Raw genomic sequence first — 20,892 nt, 5'->3', positions numbered from 1 at the left:
ATGGTATGACAAATGGTCCAACTTCTTCCTAGCAGTAGCACTTTAATGCATTTATGTATTTTAAAATATGCTCATGCCATTCATCATTCATCAAAATGGTGTGCAGAATGGTTTACAAAAAGGTATGGTTGCGCTGGCCGGGGGGGGGGGGGAGGATATCACAAATAAAATTTATAGCAGATAAAAGAACAGAAATAGAACTTGAAATGTCTGAGGGAATAAAAAACATTTTCCCTGGAGTCCAAAAGAGTGGTGTTAGCCCCCAGGTGTGCATCCTTTTGAGATGAAATTCCACAGCTAGGAGGCTACACCTGACAAACCTTTTCCCTAGAGGACAGTGCTGGAGGAACCTGGACAAGGGCATTGGCTGCTAAGGTGCTGTGTGCCTCAGAAGCTACAAAGGATCTCAAGAGACAGAGCAGGGTCTAGTAGAACCTTCAAGTAGACGACCTGCTGTTTCAGGGCAAGGTAATCCTATCCACATATGGAAGTCTTTGGTAGAGGCACGTGTGACCAGGTCAGGTAACAGATTTCACAATTGTCTGCACAGCAGACATGTTAGAATCATAGAATCATAGAATCATAGAGTTGGAAGAGACCACAAGGGCCATCGAGTCCAACCCCCTGCCAAGCAGGAAACACCATCAGAGCACTCCTGACATATGGTTGTCAAGCCTCTGCTTAAAGACCTCCAAAGAAGGAGACTCCACCACACTCCTTGGCAGCAAATTCCACTGTCGAACAGCTCTTACTGTCAGGAAGTTCTTCCTAATGTTTAGGTGGAATCTTCTTTCTTGTAGTTTGCATCCATTGCTCCGTGTCCGCTTCTCTGGAGCAGCAGAAAACAACCTTTCTCCCTCCTCTATGTGACATCCTTTTATATATTTGAACATGGCTATCATATCCCCCCTTAACCTCCTCTTCTCCAGGCTAAACATGCCCAGCTCCCTTAGCCGTTCCTCATAAGGCATCGTTTCCAGGCCTTTGACCATTTTGGTTGCCCTCCTCTGGACACGTTCCAGTTTGTCAGTGTCCTTCTTGAACTGTGGTGCCCAGAACTGGACACAGTACTCCAGGTGAGGTCTGACCAGAGCAGAATACAGTGGCACTATAACTTCCCTTGATCTAGATGCTATACCTATTGATGCAGCCCAGAATTGCATTGGCTTTTTTAGCTGCCGCGTCACACTGTTGGCTCATGTCAAGTTTGTGGTCAACCAAGACTCCTAGATCCTTTTCACATGTACTGCTCTCAAGCCAGGTGTCACCCATCTTGTATTTGTGCCTCTCATTTTTTTTGCCCACGTGCAATACTTTACATTTCTCCCTGTTAAAATTCATCTTGTTTGTTTTGGCCCAGTTCTCTAATCTGTCAAGGTCGTTTTGAAGTGTGATCCTGTCCTCTGGGGTGTTAGCCACCCCTCCCAGTTTGGTGTCATCTGCAAATTTGATCAGGATGCCCTTGAGTCCATCATCCAAGTCGTTGATAAAGATGTTGAATAAGACCGGGCCCAAGACAGAACCCTGTGGCACCCCACTAGTCACTCTTCTCCAGGATGAAGAGGAACCATTGATGAGCACCCTTTGGGTCCGGTCAGTCAGCCAGTTACAAATCCACTGAGTGGTAGCATAGTCAAGACCGCATTTTACCAGCTTCTTTACAAGAATATCATGGGGCACCTTGTCAAATGCCTTGCTGAAATCAAGGTAGGCTACATCCACTGCGTTCCCTTCATCTACCAGGCTTGTAATTCTGTCAAAAAACGAGATCAGGTTCGTCTGACATGACTTATTTTTCAGAAATCCATGCTGACTATTGGTGACCAACATAAATTTATAGTGATACCTCGGGATGCGAACGGGATCCATTACAGAGCCCCGTTCGCATCCTGAAGCGAACGTAATAAGCGACGGCACATCTGTGTGTGCGTGGGTCACGTTTTGCTGCTTCTGCGCATGCTCATGATGTCATTTTGAGCGTCTGTGCATGTGCGATTGTCCTTGATCCTTGGTCTGAAAACTATGAGGAAACATTCCTGACAAATATGGGGAAGCTGGATTAACAGTGACCAGGGTGCTTCTCAGCTTTTAAAATCCTATCCAACAGTCTTGTTTGTTCATTGCTTTGAAGATCAAGAACCCATGGCACTATTAGAACCTGAGTGTCTGGAAACTGAATGGTTTAACATTAAAAGCTGATGCACAGAACAGCAGCAGAGACACAGAGGATTTTAACACCTTTGAGAGCTCCAAAGTATGAATAAAAGCTGCAAACACGCACACACAGTGTTAGTTCTTTTTTAAATAAAGGCTGACTATTTGACTCTGCCAAACTTAACTTCTGTATAGCAAGTACTCCTGTTTCGCTTGCTCTCAGCAGCTTCCTTTTTGCAATAACCCTATATCATCTGTTAAGAACTGAAAAATTGGATCACCTCAGAAAGTTATTACTCTTTCATCCTAGATTTTCTCCAGAGAGAGATCAGGAGCAGCCCTCAGATTTGTATGCTTTCCCATGCTATAACCCCATTTACATTTCCCCTCACATGGAAAGAGATTAACACTTAACTAGGAGCTCACATTCTGAACTATTGAAAATTAAACCCAGGCTCATTCCCTACCCCTCCCTGGAAACAATTGGGCAGGGGGGAGGGGATAAGATCTATGTAGGTTATGTGAAGTACAGTAGTGTAGTAGTGGATGAGCTATGAATCATGAAATCCCATGTTCAGATTTTGCCTCCACCATTTATTCACTAGGCCACCTCAGACAAGCCTCACTCTTTCAGTCTCATCAGCAATATAGGAGATATCAATACTTAACCTTACAGGGCTATTGCAAGGATTACACTCAAATAACACATGTGAAGGAACACTTGGAAATGTTAAGAGGGACGCGATGGCGCTGTGGTCTAAACCACTGAGACGCGTGGGCTTGCAGATCATAAGGGAAGCAGTTCAAATCCCCGTGGCGGGGTGAGCTCCAGTTGCTCTGTCCCAGCTCCTGCTAACATAGCAGTTTTAAAGCATATCAGTGTGAGTAGATAAATAGGTACTGCTGTGGCAGGAAGGTAAACGGCATTTCCGTGCACTCTGGCACTCGGCACAGTGTTCTGTGTGCCAGAAGCGGTTTAATCGTGCTAGCCAAATGAGCTGGAAAAGCTGTCTGCAGACAAACGCCGACTCCCTTGGCCTGAAAGCAGAGATGAGCACCACACCCCACAGTCAAATTCGACTGGACTTAACCATCCTGGCATCCTTTACTTTTACAAATGTTAAGTATATTATATTTTAATGATTTCCCATGAGAATCTGTGTTGCTGGGAAAGTGCTTTATTTTAAAGGGCCAGAATCCTATATGTATGAGGAAATGGAAAGCAGGGAAAGTTCAGTTTATAATAGAACTGGCAGATATCTTTTCTTGTATAACAACCAAGCCACATTCCTTATGTGAAGCTCTAGCTCTGAGAAGAATCCTATCACAAGCATTTTCACTGATTTTCGGAAAATTAGAGAATATGGAGTATACTGGCATTCTGTCTAGCAAGGGAGTGTGCTTAAAGTCCCCCACACAAAGATGGATATTTTCACAGAAATTAAACTTCATCCTTTCTAAGAAAGCGTGTTCTCATTAAAGGAGAGCACGTGTTGCGGATGGGGCCGAGCAAAGCACCCCATGGTTGCTAGGCAGGATAGATTGAAGGGGCTTGGATTGGATTTGATGTTGCCAATTTAGGGGTGGGAACAGAGGTTATTTAAACAAGGCTCACAGCATGTTCCTTTCTCTTTCGCTGTGGGCACCGGATCACCCGCCCGCCCTCCCTTGATTGGGCTTGTGCTTTGACCTTGCTATGCCTGTCATGGGGTCGTCCGCCTTGGTGCGGGGGCCTGGTAGGAATTTTTCCTTTTGGCTGATTAGTGTGTGCCAATTGGTTTTTGCCTACTGCGTAGCAAATCGTCACAACTTGTAAGGTTGGTGGTTAGGCATTGGTTTAAATTGGTTGGTGGAGGGGTATGGATTGGCTGTGCCTACCCCTCCAATGCTGCTGCTGCACGGGAATTCCGTTAAAGGAATTCAGGGGCTTACCATCCTCTTGTCCAAACTCCTGGAATTGGGTGCGGGCCGCGTAAGCTCCTGGGAGCATGCGGGGAGAAGCTGAGGGTCTGTGTCGCAGCTCCAGTTATCCCTGATCTTGTTCCTCCACACTGGCTCTCGCTGGAATCCGGGAGTCAGTGCTGTCCCCCAAGGCGGGGGGGGGGGGACAGCTAGTCATAACCAATGCCTAAGCAACCACTCACAATTTGTATTTTAATAAAGTTGTGGCCAAAATTATGCCAAAAACCTTAAACAAAAAATTATGTGTGATGTGTGAGTTATTGGGGTAGGGTGTTTTGGGGACCTCAGCACGCAATGAAAATTTGCATGAAACCCTGGTCAGCTCACCCATGCTGAGTGATACAATTGCTCGGTTTGAGGCTTCTTGGTCTTTCCTCGCCGCTGTTGTACAACTAGTTGAATCCTTTAATTGCAACAGAACATTCTTATTCAAAAGTAATTTCAAAAGTAATAACTTGCACAGTACACATCTGCTGTGCACTCGGTCTGTGGCACACTGTAATGACTGGCACTATTCAACTGAGCACACTAATCTTTTGAAATGTGTGAGACTGTGTTCATGCAGAGGCCAGACTAGATGGCCTAATTGTACAGGGCTTGGGGTTGCTGAAGTCGATACAAATTAGGTCAGTGACACAAGCAGCCAGGATGGTAGATGCTGGGGGGGGGGGGGAGCCTTGAAGAAAAATGTTATTGAAAATGTGTAATAATAAAGTGGTTCTTAAAACAAAAAAAGTTTTAAGAATTCTCACTGCTGTGCCTTATCGTGAAGCTATCTGCTGAAAACCCTTTTCCCTCTAATCACATTTATTTCCTTTTAAAGTATTTGGGTCAGGAATATTAGCACGAGGACAAAGAAATTCATTCAGACATTTTAGTATCCTGTTGGGGTTATGAGGATCAAGCCAGGCAGTGTACATATGGCTTTTACAGTGTGACACAAAACACATTTCTTTAGTGTCAAAACCTTGTTCACCTTTTAGGCAAAAAAGGAAAAGGGGAAAAAAGACACCTTACTGTACAAAAATAATATGCTGAAACCCAGTCTGTGTCATGAAAATACATAGCTCCTTTACTCCAGTAATCAGCTGTATATTAATACTTTGTTCTTAAGTTAAAGACCATCATAGAAGTAAAGAGTTGGAAGGGATCACAAGGGCCATTCAATCCAACCCCCTGCAAATGCAGAAATCTTTTGCTCAATGTGGGGTTCAAACCCATGACCCTGAGATCAAGAGTCTCGTGCTCTACTGACTGAGCTATTTGCCGTACAGGAACAGGAGCACAAGGAAGCTGCCCTTTATCAGATTATTGGTTCATCTAGCTCAGTACTGTCTACAATGACTGGAGCAGACAAGGACCCATCCCCACTTCTACCTGGAGATGCTGAGGAATGAACCTGGGACCTTCTGTTAATTTGCCCATCTAATTATTACTATTGCCATTTGTATTCTGCTCATCTTCTCAGAGAAGCAATGGATTACATTCAAATCAGGACGTGTGAAGCATGATATACATGTTTTTCAAACTGTATATGACATGCATTGGGCTGCTGAGGTGTGCAAGGGCTGCCTGATCTGACCAGCTGTAGTTGTAAGTACAGTGGTACCTCAGGTTACATACGCTTCAGGTTACAGACTCCGCTAACCTAGAAATAGTGCTTCAGGTTAAGAACTTTGCTTCAGGATGAGAACAGAAATTGTGCTCTGGTGGCGCAGCAGCAGCAGGAGGCCCCATTAGCTAAAGTGGTGCTTCAGGTTAAGAACAGTTTCAGGTTAAGAACGGACCTCCGGAATGAATTAAGTACTTAACCCGAGGTACCACTGTAACTCCAGCTCAGAACACCAGGGCAGCTGCACAGCAACAGGAATGCACATCAGAGCAGAACTGCAAGAGTCAGCAATTCAGTTATGGGGAGATGTGGCAGTCCAAGTTGGACTCAAGAAAATACATAAAACTCAGTAGCTTTGATGACTTCCCAAAATAAGTTGAGGGCATCTGAAAACCAGAATGTCAACCTGGCCCAATCTTAGCCATCATGGTGAATACGCATCCGGTTCCCTACAGGGAGAATTCTGGAATCCAAAACCCCTTGCAAGGAAAAACACGCAGACAGTGAATTATGAGTCTTAATTATGGGGTGGTATCTATTACTCATTTCTGCTGCATCTACTTTGTGTCCCCATCGTGCACCAAATTGTCCATAGCAGCTGCATCATAAAACAAGACTACAATCCAAGTCTATATTTATTGGATTCCTTTGTCAGCCATACACCAAGAAAGAGAAAATATTTCAGTGTTCCCAACAGTACCCAAGCTCCATTAAAAGCTGGCCTTTCCTACAACTCTAGAGAGAAATAACGGACAAAAGGTAATAAATCCTGTTGTCTTATTCTCATCTGTCACTTTCAAACTTGATTCCTCCTAAAGATGCATAAATTAAAAATGGGCTCCCAGAATCCATTATAAATAATGTTCAGCCTGTGTTCATCTTTGGATGTTGCTGGTGAAGGGTTGCAATATATGCAATAATATGATAGTGAAGAAAGAATGAAATGCAGAGTTGACATTTTCAGTGACAACACCTGATTTAATGTTGCATGCAGTTCCATTCTTGTAACCCAGAAGTTCAGAGTTTTTGTGCGTTTTTAAATGCTATTGGATTAGGCTCTCCAATTAAAAAGATGCAGGCACACAATTATTTATTTGAGAGAAACAATATATATAAATTTACCTACGCACTCTCCCAATAGTGATGCTGTATCCCTTGATAGAGCAATATTTACCCTGCAACTTCCTTTTTCACCTCATGATGAACAGAAGAGCTGACCTAAGTCTGACCTATATAAACTGATGGGTCAGTAATTTATCAGGTGCCATTTAAAGCCATGTGATTAACTCATTCCCATTCTTCTTGCTGGGAACTGCCTCACACCCACCTTTTAGCAGCCACCCTCCTTCAGAAGTCGGGGACGTATATTCATTTCACCATTATGGCACAGGAATCCATTTGGCCGATAGGTCCTTTGGGGCATTTTTTTGGTCTTTACTATTAACTATTAATGGCCTGCTATCATACCATTGTAAGGCTTTTCAGTGACAAGATCATCTATCCTATGATTAAATCAAGCGTCGCAATGAGCCCACACTGTGAGTGGGAGACGGAACTGCAAAGCCAGCCACAAAGTCTAGACAATGGTGGTAAGAAAAACAACAGCAGAGAGGTAACAAAGGAAATGCCTGAGCTTGATGGTAAAATTAAGGAGTTTTTTTCAAATATTACCCATGCTCGTGCAAGTCCTTTCCATTGCAAGCAAAATCATTGCTGGGTTTAGTACATTTATGCATTTCCTTGGCTGCCCTTGGCAAAATAAAACATGGCATTCATCCGTGTTGGAATCCTACAGTACTTGTTACACACCTCTCAAACTGTGTCACAGCTGCCTAAAAATGGAGTTGCCGGAGTCGTTTTGCTCAAAAAGAAATTAAATTTTAGGGCAGACCTTTCAGCAATGCTTAAGGCACCTGACTCCCCAAATTCAAAAGAGATTTAGGGGTGCATCATCCAGAAGCCATGAATACAGCAAACTGCTATTTACAGGTAATAAGGTGGAACTTGTTTTAGGAGTATGAGGTGTGTGTTTTTTTTAATGACATTGTTATGACCAAGATGGCACCAGGTGAGCCATCCTCTGACGAGACACATATTTCATTCAGTGAAACACTTGCAAGCTCTTCTTAGACCCAGGCTGCAAGTCTGTTTATAGCTTGCTTTCTTACCAGTTTAATTGCTAAAAAGCAGCTGTGGTTGATCTTATCAGAGAACAATTTCATTATGGTTTAATCTGGTCAGCGGGCTTCTTTCTAGCCATGAAATACAGGCACTCTGGTATAACCGGCCTTAGTATAATTTCCCTGCTTCTTTTCTTTCCAGAGCTATATAAAATTATTTGAGCTGAAGCTATTTATATCCTATTAGCAGCTTCAAAGAATTAATGCACTGCATGCTGGGTAAAATGCACACCCAAGTACATTCAATAAAGTCTCCAGGTGTATTTATTCTTATTCTTTTAACTCGAGTTATCTCCCTACTTTTGGATTTTCCCAGTTACATTTTAGAAGCTTTCTTTTAAAGGGACATATTTATTAGACTTATCCCAACAAAGCTAAATAAGAAAAGGCTGCTTCCCTTCTGTTGTTTCCTATGTCTGATCAAAATAATAATCAGGCCTATCTCTGTAGTCCTGGGTTTAAAAACTGGCACCGTGAAATGCAAGAAGCATGTGCTTCCATTTAGCACATAACTGACCTTCTGCTACAAGTTAATCAGTCAAAAATACCTACCACTCCCTTGGTCATATTCACAGAATTTAGAATCCACAATGGGAAAAGGACAGAGAAAACCTCATATCATTACCCCCCCTTAATGCATACAATCCAGGTGGCTAAAGGGCAGTAAAGGTAAAGGTAAAGGGATCCCTGACCATTAGGTCCAGTCGCAAATGACTCTGGGGTCACGGTGCTCATCTCGCTTTACAGGCCGAGGGAGCCGGCGTTTGTCCGCAGACAGTTTTTCTGGGTCATGTGGCCAGCATGACTAAGCCGCTTCTAGCGCAACGGAACACCGAAACCAGAGCAGTGCATAGAAACGCCGTTTACCTTCCCGCTGGAGCAGTACCTATTTATCTACTTGCACTTCATGCTTTCGAACTGCTAGGTTGGCAGGAGCAGGGACCGAGCGACAGGAGATCACCCCGTTGTGGGAATTCAAACCGCCGACCTTCCAATCGGCAAGTCCAATTGGCACAGTGATTTAAACCACAGCTCAGTAAGTGGCGATAAACTCTTCAGTACTGAACACATTGAATGTTTACACCGCCTTTTTTTTTTTTAGACAGGAAATAATCCCACAATAATTAGCCAACCATAAGCAGCATCTTCTTTGGTTCCCCATCTGTTCTAAAAATGGGAAGCTCCTATGTTTGATAGCAAGCTTCTGCCAGAGGCTACCCATGCTTAGCTTTCATAGGCAGTCTTCCCAACCAGGAAGAGAACATAGGAAAGCAGATCCTGGCTCTAGGCTCTTGTGCTAGGGAAACATCAAGTTTTCTAATGTCCAAAGTACATGAGGCATTAACGGTGTGATCACATTTAAACATGTTTAGGGGTTTGGTTTGTTTGCTTTTTTAAGCAGCTGCTGAGCAGGGGGATGATCAGGATCAGGAGCATGATGTGTAGGAAAGAGAAAAGCTCCGCTCGCTCCCACCCAAAATTGTGCTATTTCCCATGGTGAGGAAGCTGCAGGGGTGGTTTTAATTGGAATTATGGCACAGGAGGAAAGGATTAAGCCCATGTCCCTACACATCAGTCACAATCCTGATCATGGCTCGAAAGAAAGAAAGAAAGAAAGAAAGAAAGAAAGAAAGAAAGAAAGGACAAAATTTTTAAAATAATAGACAAAAGAAAGAATAATAAACCATACACTTAACATTATGTGTAGTTTGGGTGTAACCTCCCCACTGCCATCCAAGACCGTAAACACGGTTCTTATGGCTACTTCTATGGCATCCCTGCTAGTCCCCATATACAAGCTTTATCAAAGAAAACCCCAAACTCCTCACCATTCCAATGACACTTTACCCATGTCTTCCATTCCTCAGCTGAGTATGCAGTTCTGGCAGATGTATCTGTCTGGATCTGGAAAAGCTACAGTGAATTATGTTTCTGGGAGTCAGGAGGTTGAGAGACCACATTCCGATCCCTTGTTCTTTGAGACTTGCTGGATAATGATTCTGTGTTTTCTACAGAGACCAAAAGGAAATCCTCTCTAAATTCATTTCAGAATGTGTTCCTTTTAGGAAGTATGTAACTACAGAAGGGTGTAGCTTTTATCTGTTTTTACAACTGCCTGCAAAATTGAATTATCTTTCCCTTGGAAGCAGCCAAGCAATTTGTTTATTTGAGATAAGGCTGAAGAAGGGAGCATGGCAAGAAGTCTCTTCCCCTTTTGTCCCTTAATTCCCCCACCGCAGTTTGCACCTGCATTGCTCCCGCAGTAAGTGGCATATCAGGTGACTATTTAACAGCTTATACTAGAAAGCAAAATGTGCAGGTCTTGCAGTTTTCCATTCTGAGGGGAAAGGGGGCTCTCCTCAAATAAATCAAGTTTTACTGAGATAGGAAGGAGAGGCCTATTTTACTGCAATGCAATTATATTAGAAATAGCACTGGCTTCCTTGTGCTCAACAAAGCAACACAGGCGCTGGTCTCCAGAGAAGGCTTTCTATATAATTTCAGTATAAATATGCTTGCAAGACGTGGAGATATCACAGCTACCCAGAAAAAAATAACAATCAAATTCTGCAATTAAACTGATGCTTCCTCATCCATAAATGATATCGGGGGTTTAAACTGGTGAACTCAAAACCATGTTAATGTGCCGCAGAAACAATTTTTAGTAGTACTCCACCCTCCCCCAAGTACATCTGCCTCAATGCAACAGTACATTTCTCTCCATAGCCAGCAGTTTGAGAAATAGTACGCTTGCAAGTCCAAACTCTGAAAGAGCTCCTGTATCTGTAATTGTAACCTACAGAAGAAAGAAGTGTCTTTGACTCTTGGAAGGGTGCCTGGCAGTGGTGGGGGATGTTGGACCCCTCAGTATTGGGGGGCTGGCCTCCTCTGCTTCAAAATACTGAGGGGGCTGAAGCCCCTTGAGCCCCATATACCCAGCACCGCTGTTTTTAACTGGTCACTTTTCACCTGCTCTTAACAGATTAATAGACATATTTTTACCCTGCTATTGCTTATGTTTACTGTTGTAGTAACTGGTTCCTTTTAATATATATACATATTTCTGTTGTTGTTTATCATTGGCAATGGGGATTTGACATGGAAAGGTGTGACACAACTTTAACGCATAGCAATGTGAGTTACACCCTTATCATCTAAGCTACTTACTAGTGCAGATGAAAGAGTATATACAAACCAGAAGTCAACAGAATTGTTTTTCAACTGTCAGGAAAATCATTAATAACCTAAAGTAGGAAAGGCAAAAAACTGAAATGTAGGTATGTTTTAAAAATATGGCTGCTTCCCTCAGCTCTAGAAAGTATCTTGATTGCAGTTGAATGCTTCAGGAAGTGAAGGGGTGACTTTGAAATCTCACCTTTTCTTGCCACCTTCCATGCTGTTTCAGGGTCTGTAGCCTCTAGAACAGATTGGATGGTGCAGGGGAGGGGGGGTGGCAAAAAATCTTCCCCAACTGCAGACAAAGAAGGCTCCACTGGATTGAAGAGGTTTCCATGGGTGGAGGAACACAATAAGATACAACCCTACGTTTCAGTTTTTCTAGGATTTCAGGTCATGCTTGCTTCTGAGAGAACGGATGCTATTTGGATTCCATGTGGCACTGCTCTTATTAAACAAAATGAGCCCTGTTTAAGAGCCATTGAGCTGAAATACTCAACACATAAGTGGGCCATTTCGCACAAAACACTAAGCCACAGTTCAGAATTAAATGCACAAACCTCAGGCTCATATGCTGGCTCTCCCTTGTGGCTACACCAGAGGAGGACAGGTGAGTGGCAGTGTGCAAACCTGAGACTCACGCAGATAAAGCTAAATCATGGTATAGTCCTGGCCCAATTCACATGTCATGTTAAACCCTAGTTAAAAAATAAACTACGGTGTAATGTGAATACCCAGAATGCTGCTGAAAAGTTCTTGCCCTGCTCTTTCCACATTCCTCCACCACCAGGAATAAAGGCAGATTCTAGATTGTTGTATCATCCAAACCTGGCTCCGTCTTCACACAAACCACAACTAGTAACCGAGGGTTGTTTTTGCTTATGGCTTGTGGTTTATTTGGAAATAAACCATGAGTCTATTTCTGGACAACAAAAGAAGCCAGACTCTGGCTTGTTTGCCAGCAATGCAAAAGCGATGAAAGACCAGAGGGATAACTTTTCAGCTCAATCACATTGAACCATACTTTGCTTTTAACTTTGTTTTTAATATGGCATGTGCACTTGGTGAACCGCTACTTTCTGCTGCTCCTGTGTGGTGTTATTTGTTGACAAAAATTCAGGCACTATTTAGATCCATATTTCAAAAGTCTGTTTGGGAAATTATTCTGAGCACTGCAGCATATGCAATGCAAAAGAGCTGCCGTGCAAATCTCCTCACGGCATTTTTCATATTTCCTGTGTTTGTAAAGCTGCAACAAACAGTATACGTGTGATTTCTTTTTTAAAAATCCAGATTACAATTTGATAGGGCTGTTCCAAGTTTGGTGAGTTTCCTACATTTAAACCACTTCAGTGTGGGGGGAAATAGTGTTTGCTACTATGTCCTGGTGGCATGGAAGGTTTTATTGGTATGCTGTCTTAATATATACAGTGGTACATCTAGTTGTGGACATGATCCATCCCGGGGTGTCGTTCACACCCCAAAAAGTCCGCAACTAGAGCAGCACTTCTGCGCAAGCGTGGAGCGCAATAGAGCGCTTATGCGCATGCACGAAGCATGCAGAACGCTTCTGCACATGCACACACGGTGAAACCTGGAAGTATACACTTCCGGGTTTGCCGCGTTCACAACCCGAAAAGCCACAACATGAAGCAAACACAACAAGAGATATGACTGTAACATACTCTTATCTCCAGAGAGGCATTTGTGTTTATGAATGCACATTTAGCTATATTAATAAGATCTGGTAGTTCCCTAGCAGTGGGACTACCTCAGCCATGGTTTCCTTGGTCTAGTCTAGCTGAACTAAAGTTTTATAGCTTTTAAAAATAATAATACAAATGGTTCACACAAACCCATGTCAAACTTCTGTATATTACATTGACTAAAGACCTGCAACAAGAACAACTGACCAGCCTACAATATGGGACACCTAATTATCTCAATTGCCGGATGTGTCTTTGTCATTAAAGCCACAGACACAATTCCATCAACAGACATTCATCTTGATGGCAGCGTGACAACAGCTGCAACAATGGACCACTGAAAAGCCATCTCTCTCTAAAATATGCAGCACATCTGCAGAAGTCTCTTAAGAGATGGGAGGAAATAACCAAGCTATATTTAGAATATACATCAGTGTCCAGAACAAGAAAATACTCACCAGGAGGATACTTAACCACTCGTTCTCCATATCTTTACAAAAATAATATTCAAGGGCCCTTGAGTCACAGCAGCATTCTGTTAAATGAACTGCAACAATGAATCAGATCTCTCTCAGGATCTGCTTTCTCGAGTTTTAACCTAATGTACCTCTTAGGCCTTCTGCTTCTCAGCCTGTTCCCCAAACATGAGGATTTTGAAAGAGAAAAAGCTCGAACCTTTCACAGCAGAATGAAATATACGGTGCTAAAGTACATTGACTTATTTGCACTCCTTTGTAAGAGCTAAGAAAGGCATCATTTACTGACAACTCTGACTTTACTTTTCCCCATACCCAAAACTCTTGAAGCATTACAGGCAAGAGTGCCAAACTAAGATGGACAGCTGTCCATGGCATAATGAATGGGATTCCTAGTTCCACCTCTGCTATCTTAATTTGCCTTGCCCAGACTCTCTTGCCACTGAGATATCTGTTCTAGAAACAAGCTGCAATCTTAGTTTTAGATATATTAATCACACATAGTTATTAGGCAACCATCGAAGCCTGCCATCAAACATTCCAATGGAGGCAAAGCCAGACTTAGGTTGTGCTTATGCCCCACTGAAATAAATGGGCCATTTAGGAATGGGGAGTGGGATATTTATGGGAATCAGGACTGGGGAGGGAAAGAGACAAATTTCATCTCTTCTGATTCCAGTATCAATTGAACAAACACCCTGCACATTAAAGAAAAGCAAGAGATGTAGCTGCCCAGAAGAATGGGATGCAGTAGTGCTGGAGTAGGAGATATAATAATAATAATAATTATAATAATAATAATAAACCACTCACAAGAGCAGGTTGCATTTGTATATCCCCCCCCCCCTTCTGTTGGCCACAGAAAATGGCAAGTTTTGCTCCCCCCCGGCCCAATTATCCAAATTCAATTTCTCACATAAACATAGTAAATGTAACCACAGCCAGCAAGTGATGTACTCAATGATCTTTAGACTTTTGGAGGCGGGGTTTGTTTCTGCAAAGAAACAATTTTCAATTCATTTACAGATGCCTCTCCACTAGTCTGGAGTAACAAAACAATTAGCAAATGCAATAATGGCTGCTGGTTTTTTTTTTACTAGAATACATGAAAGCCCAGGCAAGGGGTTTCTTTGATCCTAACTGCCCTCGAACTAAACCTCATTGTATTTACCACTAGGAGCCTTGTCAAGCTGTTACAGAAGCTTAAACCTACCCACAGGAGGGCAGACTTCCCATTTTAGAATTTAAAAATTCATTTTAAAAATCAGAGAGAAGCTTAACAATCAAAAAGATGTGCCCTATTGTCATGGTTCCCAAGACTTCCCTTATCTTGATTTCCAAGATCATAACCCAGAAGTTCTCTTTTCTAACAAATTATTATTATTCACTTCTCTTATGAATTTAACCCATTAATGGATTAAAAGTTAACCCCTGTACTCCCGTAGTAAAGTGAAGGACAGGGAGAGTCTTATTATGAAAATGCAGAATCCTCATACATGGATGCTGAAAATAGTAACTGAGGCTTAGCCAAAATGCACCTGAGTCCTGTGGCACATAGTGACTTCCTTACATACCAACAACAAGAGTTATGGCATTGAAATAATTGCATAAATCTGACTTTGGGTGAAGGATTACATGAACAACCCCTTTATCACGATGTAGCTCAACAGTGCCACCTGGAGCTTATGAGATTTTGGACCTTTACCTTTAAGCATAAACAAGCACATTCTGGCATTTGTCTTTGAATAAGCATCCAGGAGGAATTCAGCTCGTTTACACAACGGCCTGAACCAGCCAGGAATTTTGTGATGCAATGTAATGGAAGTGGAATGAGCCTCTTAGTAATTTTCTGGTTGGCCAAAGAGAACATGGACATCAGAGACGGGGCTTCTTTGGCCATTGGGCCAAACCACAACCCACCAAGGTCTGAGCTGAGATAGCTCAGTTGGCAGAGAATGGGACTCAGGCCCCACATGGGAGGCAAAAGATACCTGCATTGCTGGGGATTGGACTAGATAACCCACATGGTCCCTTACAACTCTGCAATTCTGTGATTCCATTTCCCATAAATAAGGGAGGCTTTATTCTCAGTCTTTGCCTTCCTGGAGAAATCTGATCTTATATATATGCTGTAAGCCACCCAGAGTGGCTGGGGAAACCCAGCCAAAAGGGCGGAGTATAAACAACAACAACAACAACAACATCCGGAGTCTGTATGTGAACAGTAGTCCATTTAAAGGAGTCATCTGCTTGGTCCAATTCTAACTTAAAGATCAAGAGTCATGAGACAGGCAGGCAGAGGCCATTTTGCTGCCCCATCAACAATTAACACCTGGAGAGCAGACTGAACAGGCACAGAGGTCACAGTCTTCCCCACTATGGTGAGATGTGCTCTATTTCTAATAAAATTATAGGATTATTTATAAACTGAATTTATTAGCATATGCAACCTTTATATAAGTGTCTACCTTCTTTTGTCCTTTTTTTTTTTGGTGATGCAGAAGTGGTCAGAAATGAAACTTTCCTCTTGGATAACTCTTGGCAGAGCACACTTACCCTAGGGTGAAGTTTGTTTTTCATAGGGCAATTGCCACAACAACACTTGCCAGTTATGCAGCATTCTGGGAGACAGGAGAAAACGTAATGTGCATGAATGAAAAAGGCACAGGAATCTGCATTACAACCAGGACCTCGGGAGTAGCAAGAATGAGACAACTTGATGTATCAGAGTTTTCTGTGCACAAGCTTTCATAGGGCGGTTGAATAAGGCAGCTCTTGTGTCATGCATATTGTGATTTATCTAAATGGCTAAGATAAAATACTCCAGCCCAGGATGACTCAGGAAAGCCTTTAGATCAGTGGTTCTCAACCCTTTTTGGGGTCATAGAATCCTATGAGAATTTGATAACAGCTGAAGCCCATCCATAGACCACAGGTTAAGAGTGTTTGTAAGACTACACTCTATACTACATAAATCAGATGTTGGACTACAACTCCCATCATCCCTGACCATTGACTATGCAGCTGCAGCTTGTTCAGAGTTGTAATCCAACATCTGAAGGACCATAGGTTAGCCACCCCTGACACAGAGGTGTCTTTTAGTCTAAAATCAAGACTTCAGCTTTTGTAAGAGGGCCTAAATAGATTCAAAGGTGAAGAGAAAACTTTCTTTCCCTCATGTTAAGCATCATGCTTTAGCATCACAATATAATTATGATTTGTTAAGAGATGTAAACAGTAAAAATGAGGCTTCTTTAAAATTCCCAGTGCTTGTCATTATTTTCAGATATACAAGAAGCCAATTACTTATTATAAATAGGGGTAAGGTGTTGTGCACTGAAAGCTCTACACAAACATTAATAAAAACAATGGTGTTTTGACTGCTGCCCTCATATTGTTCTGGTGCTGAAGGCCTTATTCATTCAATATGGCTTCTGCTAGCAGAAGGCGTCAAATAAGTATGTGAGCCTTTCACTGTGCAGGAAGCCCTTTGATAAATACTTCTCAATGAGTTCCCAACACAACTGCTAAAATTAAGGATGGAGATGAAAAAATGTTGACCTTCATTCTGATTCTTTACACTGCTCAATAATTGGCTTATGTGAAAGGAAAGGATTTCAAAAAAAGAAGTAGTAGTAATTTGGCACATTTAAAGTTACACGGACCTTGCTGAACAGCTACAGTACTCCAGTCAGGCTGTTATCATCTTGCCTTTAGGATACAACTGCACAAACAGTATCTATCAGTACTCCCAACTCTAAAGATTCTTCCCAAGTACAATGAAAAAGAAAGGAGTTGGGTTTTTTAAATTTAAAAAATGCAATAAAGTAGGTGTTACACTTAAAATGAATTGACTGAGCTCATCTTTGGCACCAGGTGACACGGATTAAGACATTGCCCCAAAACAATGCATATTGAAGATGCACTAATAGCAGGACATACTGAGTAATCCAGGCCTATACACCTGAAACAAGAAAAGGCCCTTCTAAGAAGTTCAATTAAAAACCAGAGTCTGGTATATTTGATTAAATTTGCAGTGTTAGAAAACAGACACTTGGCGAAATGAACTGATAAATCCATACGTGTGTGTGTGTGCCCATCCAAACTAAAGATGACAAATCAATTTAAATCCTAGGAAGTACAAGCCTGCTTTTATATTCATGAACAAAACTCTCTATTTTACCCTTGCTGAGGAAGTTGAACATATCATTTTGAAGGAAAATCAGAGATTGTAAGGTGTTAAAAATAATAATCCACCAATGATCTAGACACATGGGATGTGAATGGGGAGAAAGCTCAGGGTGGAGGGAAGGAAAGCCCTGGAAACACAGTGAAATCAACCTACATGCTGTGCATTTTAAATAGAGGCATTTTTCACTGAAAATGGTGATGGGCTTGATTGATTATGTCTGCGGAATGTATAAGAAGCAAACAAATGGGTACACACAGCAACTGCACTGAACAATATAAAAGGACTCAAGATGCATTCCTCCTACCAAAATTCCTACATGCTACCCAAGCATTTTTAAAAATTAATTTTTAAAAAAAATCAGTGTTGAAACCCAATGAAACCTGAGCTGTGTCTTGAATCAGCCAGAATGCACAGAATTACACAAAGACTGTCAACGTAAGGCAGCCTCTTTAAACAGATCCCTATAGCTACTCGCTAACGTTTCAGTCCCTGCTGCTATACTGGAGGAAGGAAAGGTGGAAAGCAATTCCATACTTACATGGCCTCGGATGGCTCCCGAATCAGGCTACTTGTCTGTGCCTGCTGCAGAGACTGAGACCCTCCCATCCTCAGCGTGCCCTTGTGCTGGAGCTAGCAGCAAGCCGGGCCAGCTTCCTCCTTAATTCCACCAGCAAAAAGCCCAGGGAGATCGGACCGTAGAGGCTGCAATGCTGCAGTGCAGATGAAAACAGCTGCTTGCATCAGGGGCAGCAGCAGCCGACACACTTTAAACGGCAGCTTCTCTTCTCTGAACTGTTGCCAGGTTCCTTTCCTGGCACCCCCAACTCCCCCCCCCGTCCCCCGCTTCTATTTTTCTTCCTCTTCGCTCAAAAGAAAATTGATTGAGAATAAATAAATGTGCCGGCTATTGTGTGATGCAACCAGCAACGTTGAGGCTAGATACTGGGCAAGTGTCTTTTAGAGAGAAAAAACGAGGTCTATGGCTATTCCAAATGGCTTGAGAGAGATGGGGGGGAAGAGAAAAAGAAAAATTAAGACCCTCCCTTTAAAGCACACATTGTCAGCTACTGTGGATCCCTAAGGACTCCCAGGCAGGACCATTGCATTGTGTTGACTCAGCTGATTTGAAATGCAAATCTGTTTGCATGCCACGTCCTGCATGTGCCTCTCTGTTTTGACAGCAAGCACCCGCATATATTTCGGAACAGTAAACAATGGAGGAGATTCATATGTAGGGTTGTTTAAAGCCTTGTTTCCCTCCCCGCATTTTCAAACAAAAGAGCTCATCCCTCTTTCAGGAATGGAATCTTCCACCAGGAAAGTAGGGAGAACATGAAGAGCCAAAGTAAACAAGGCAATGTGTGAGTATAGAGGGGAGCAGATTGGTACAGAGATATTATTATATTTAATCTTGCTTAAAGGCGAGATGACAGGGTGACAAGGAACTGGGGCTGTGGAGGCGGGGGGATACTGAGTAAGAAGATTCACTGATGAATTAATCTAGTGAGTGTAGTAGCTGGATAGTCAGAAAGATATGAGAGCTGAATCTTTTAAGAGAGTAGCCTAATTTCACAGAGACCATGACCGTTTGATTATTGTTTCCATGCATCTCTCTCTCTCTCTTGTCAAGTTTGACAATAGACGATACCACTGCGCATTTCATGCTACCATGTCTGGCCAAATAAAAATAAAAATCAGGTTCTTTTCTCTCTCTCTCTCTCTCTCTCCCTCTCTCTCTCTCTCTCTCTCTCACACACACACACACACACACACACACAAATGTTCATATATTGCAGACTAGAAAAAATATCAGAGGCAATGCTGGTTAATTGACAGCTCCAGTGACAAAGCACAGATACAAACACAGCATAGGTGCAGCAAATTTGCTAGAGAGAGAAGAAAAGGGTGAGGCACACTGAAATAAATCCCCAGACCTTTCTAGGTTTAGAAGTACAACTTAAGAAGCTCTGTCTCAGTCCAGACACCATGCCAAATCATAGTTAAGGAAACTTCAACTACAGTTTTAAACTATGGTCAGGAAATCACTACCAACAAGTCTGAAGTAGGTCGGCAATCTATCTTTTGGACTTACTGCTTCAGTCGCTCAGTTTTACTTCTATGCAGCAACTGAATTGGAGAACATCTGAGACCAAACATGTCCTAGAGCAGTGTCTGGAGTAAGTGATGGGCTGGGTGAGGGTCAATAAACAGAAGACCAAAGCCCTGTGGGTGAACAGTGCCCAAGTTCAGGAAATTGACAGGTTCTCTGTTCCTGATGGGGCTGCACTCTCCCTGGAGGAATAGGTATGTAGCTTGGAAGTACTCTTAGATCCATCACTGTTGCTGGACCCCTAAGAGTTCTCAGGGGCTAACAGTGCTTTTCCACAACTTCAGCTGGTATGCCAATTACAGTCTTTCCTCAACAGGGATAGCTTGGCCACAGAGCTGCAATTCTTGGTAACCTCTAGACTGCACTATTACAAAGCAGTCTACGTGAAGCTACCCTTGAGATTGGTTCATAAATTGCAGCTAGTGCAGAATGCTGCAGCCTGACTTTTGACTGGAATAGCTGCACATCAGCATATTATACCACATGCTGAAAGCTATGCACTGGCTGCCAGTACGTTACTGACCTAGGTTCAACATATTACTATTAGCACATAAAGCCCTAAATGGCCAGGGACCAGGTTAGCTGAAGGACCACATTTCTCCTTTATACACCAGCCAGAACACTGTGAGTATCTGGAGAAGTCTTCTTGACTGTCCCAGTTAGTTTGGTTTCTAGGTGAATGAAGGCTTTTAGTGTAGCGGTACCAATAATTTGGAACTTTATTCCTACTGAAAACAGACAGGTACCTACAATCCCAATATTCCATTGCCTACTGAAAATATATCTGTTTCACCAAAGATTTTTGAAGAATTAATTTGATTCAGTGTTGGTCACTTGTTCAGTATTTTATGATTTCATAATTTTAAGATTTTAATGGTTTATCTCCCCCCCCCCCCCGATTTTTAAATGAGCTGACAGCTTATATTCTTATGTACGAATAAAAAGTTATTGGTTCTGCTCTACCTTTAGGTCAATATGCTCAAAATGGGCCTTTAGAAAATTCCACTATCAGGCATTGTCTCATCCTGTTTGTTACAGATAAATTGCAATACTGAATAACCAGTTGGTGCTTATTTCAGTGTCAGAAGAACTTACAAGTGCATAGGGATTAATGAAAAAGGAAGTTTGGATAAACCTTATCATGTGCAGAAAAACAATTATTAGAAAGGATGGGAAGCTACAATAGTGTAACCCAAGTTGTATTCTGTAAAGGAAAAGGTAAATGACCCCTGGATGGTTAAGTCCAGGGGAAAAGGTGACTATGGGGTTGCAGCGCTCATCTCGCTTTCAGGCTAAGGGAGCTGGCCTTCCCTTCCTTCCACA

General features: G+C 42.4%; 1 protein-coding gene across 39 annotated transcripts in view; it reads right to left on the bottom strand.

The window, feature by feature from the left end:
- Positions 1–20,892, bottom strand: part of TACC2 (transforming acidic coiled-coil containing protein 2) — a 156,915-nt gene that overhangs the window by 51,480 nt on the left and 84,543 nt on the right. For 2 of the 39 annotated variants that reach the window (XM_083439553.1, XM_083439555.1), the window contains exon 1: positions 9,738–9,940. The exons of 34 other annotated variants lie outside the window; for them this stretch is intronic. In XM_083439553.1, the coding sequence (XP_083295679.1) occupies positions 9,738–9,769 (32 nt within the window). In that variant the 5' untranslated portion in view covers positions 9,770–9,940. Of the gene's footprint in view, positions 1–9,737; positions 9,968–17,997; positions 18,238–20,892 lie in introns of those variants that run through there. 3 more of the 39 variants (XM_083439552.1, XM_083439559.1, XM_083439554.1) reach the window with 3 other exon arrangements.

This window comes from Podarcis tiliguerta (genome assembly GCF_965153285.1).
Source record: "Podarcis tiliguerta genome assembly, chromosome: 5".
Classification (NCBI taxonomy): Eukaryota; Metazoa; Chordata; class Lepidosauria; order Squamata; family Lacertidae; genus Podarcis; species Podarcis tiliguerta.
Note: the sequence above shows the minus strand (reverse complement) of the source record. Positions and strands in the feature narration are given on the sequence as shown.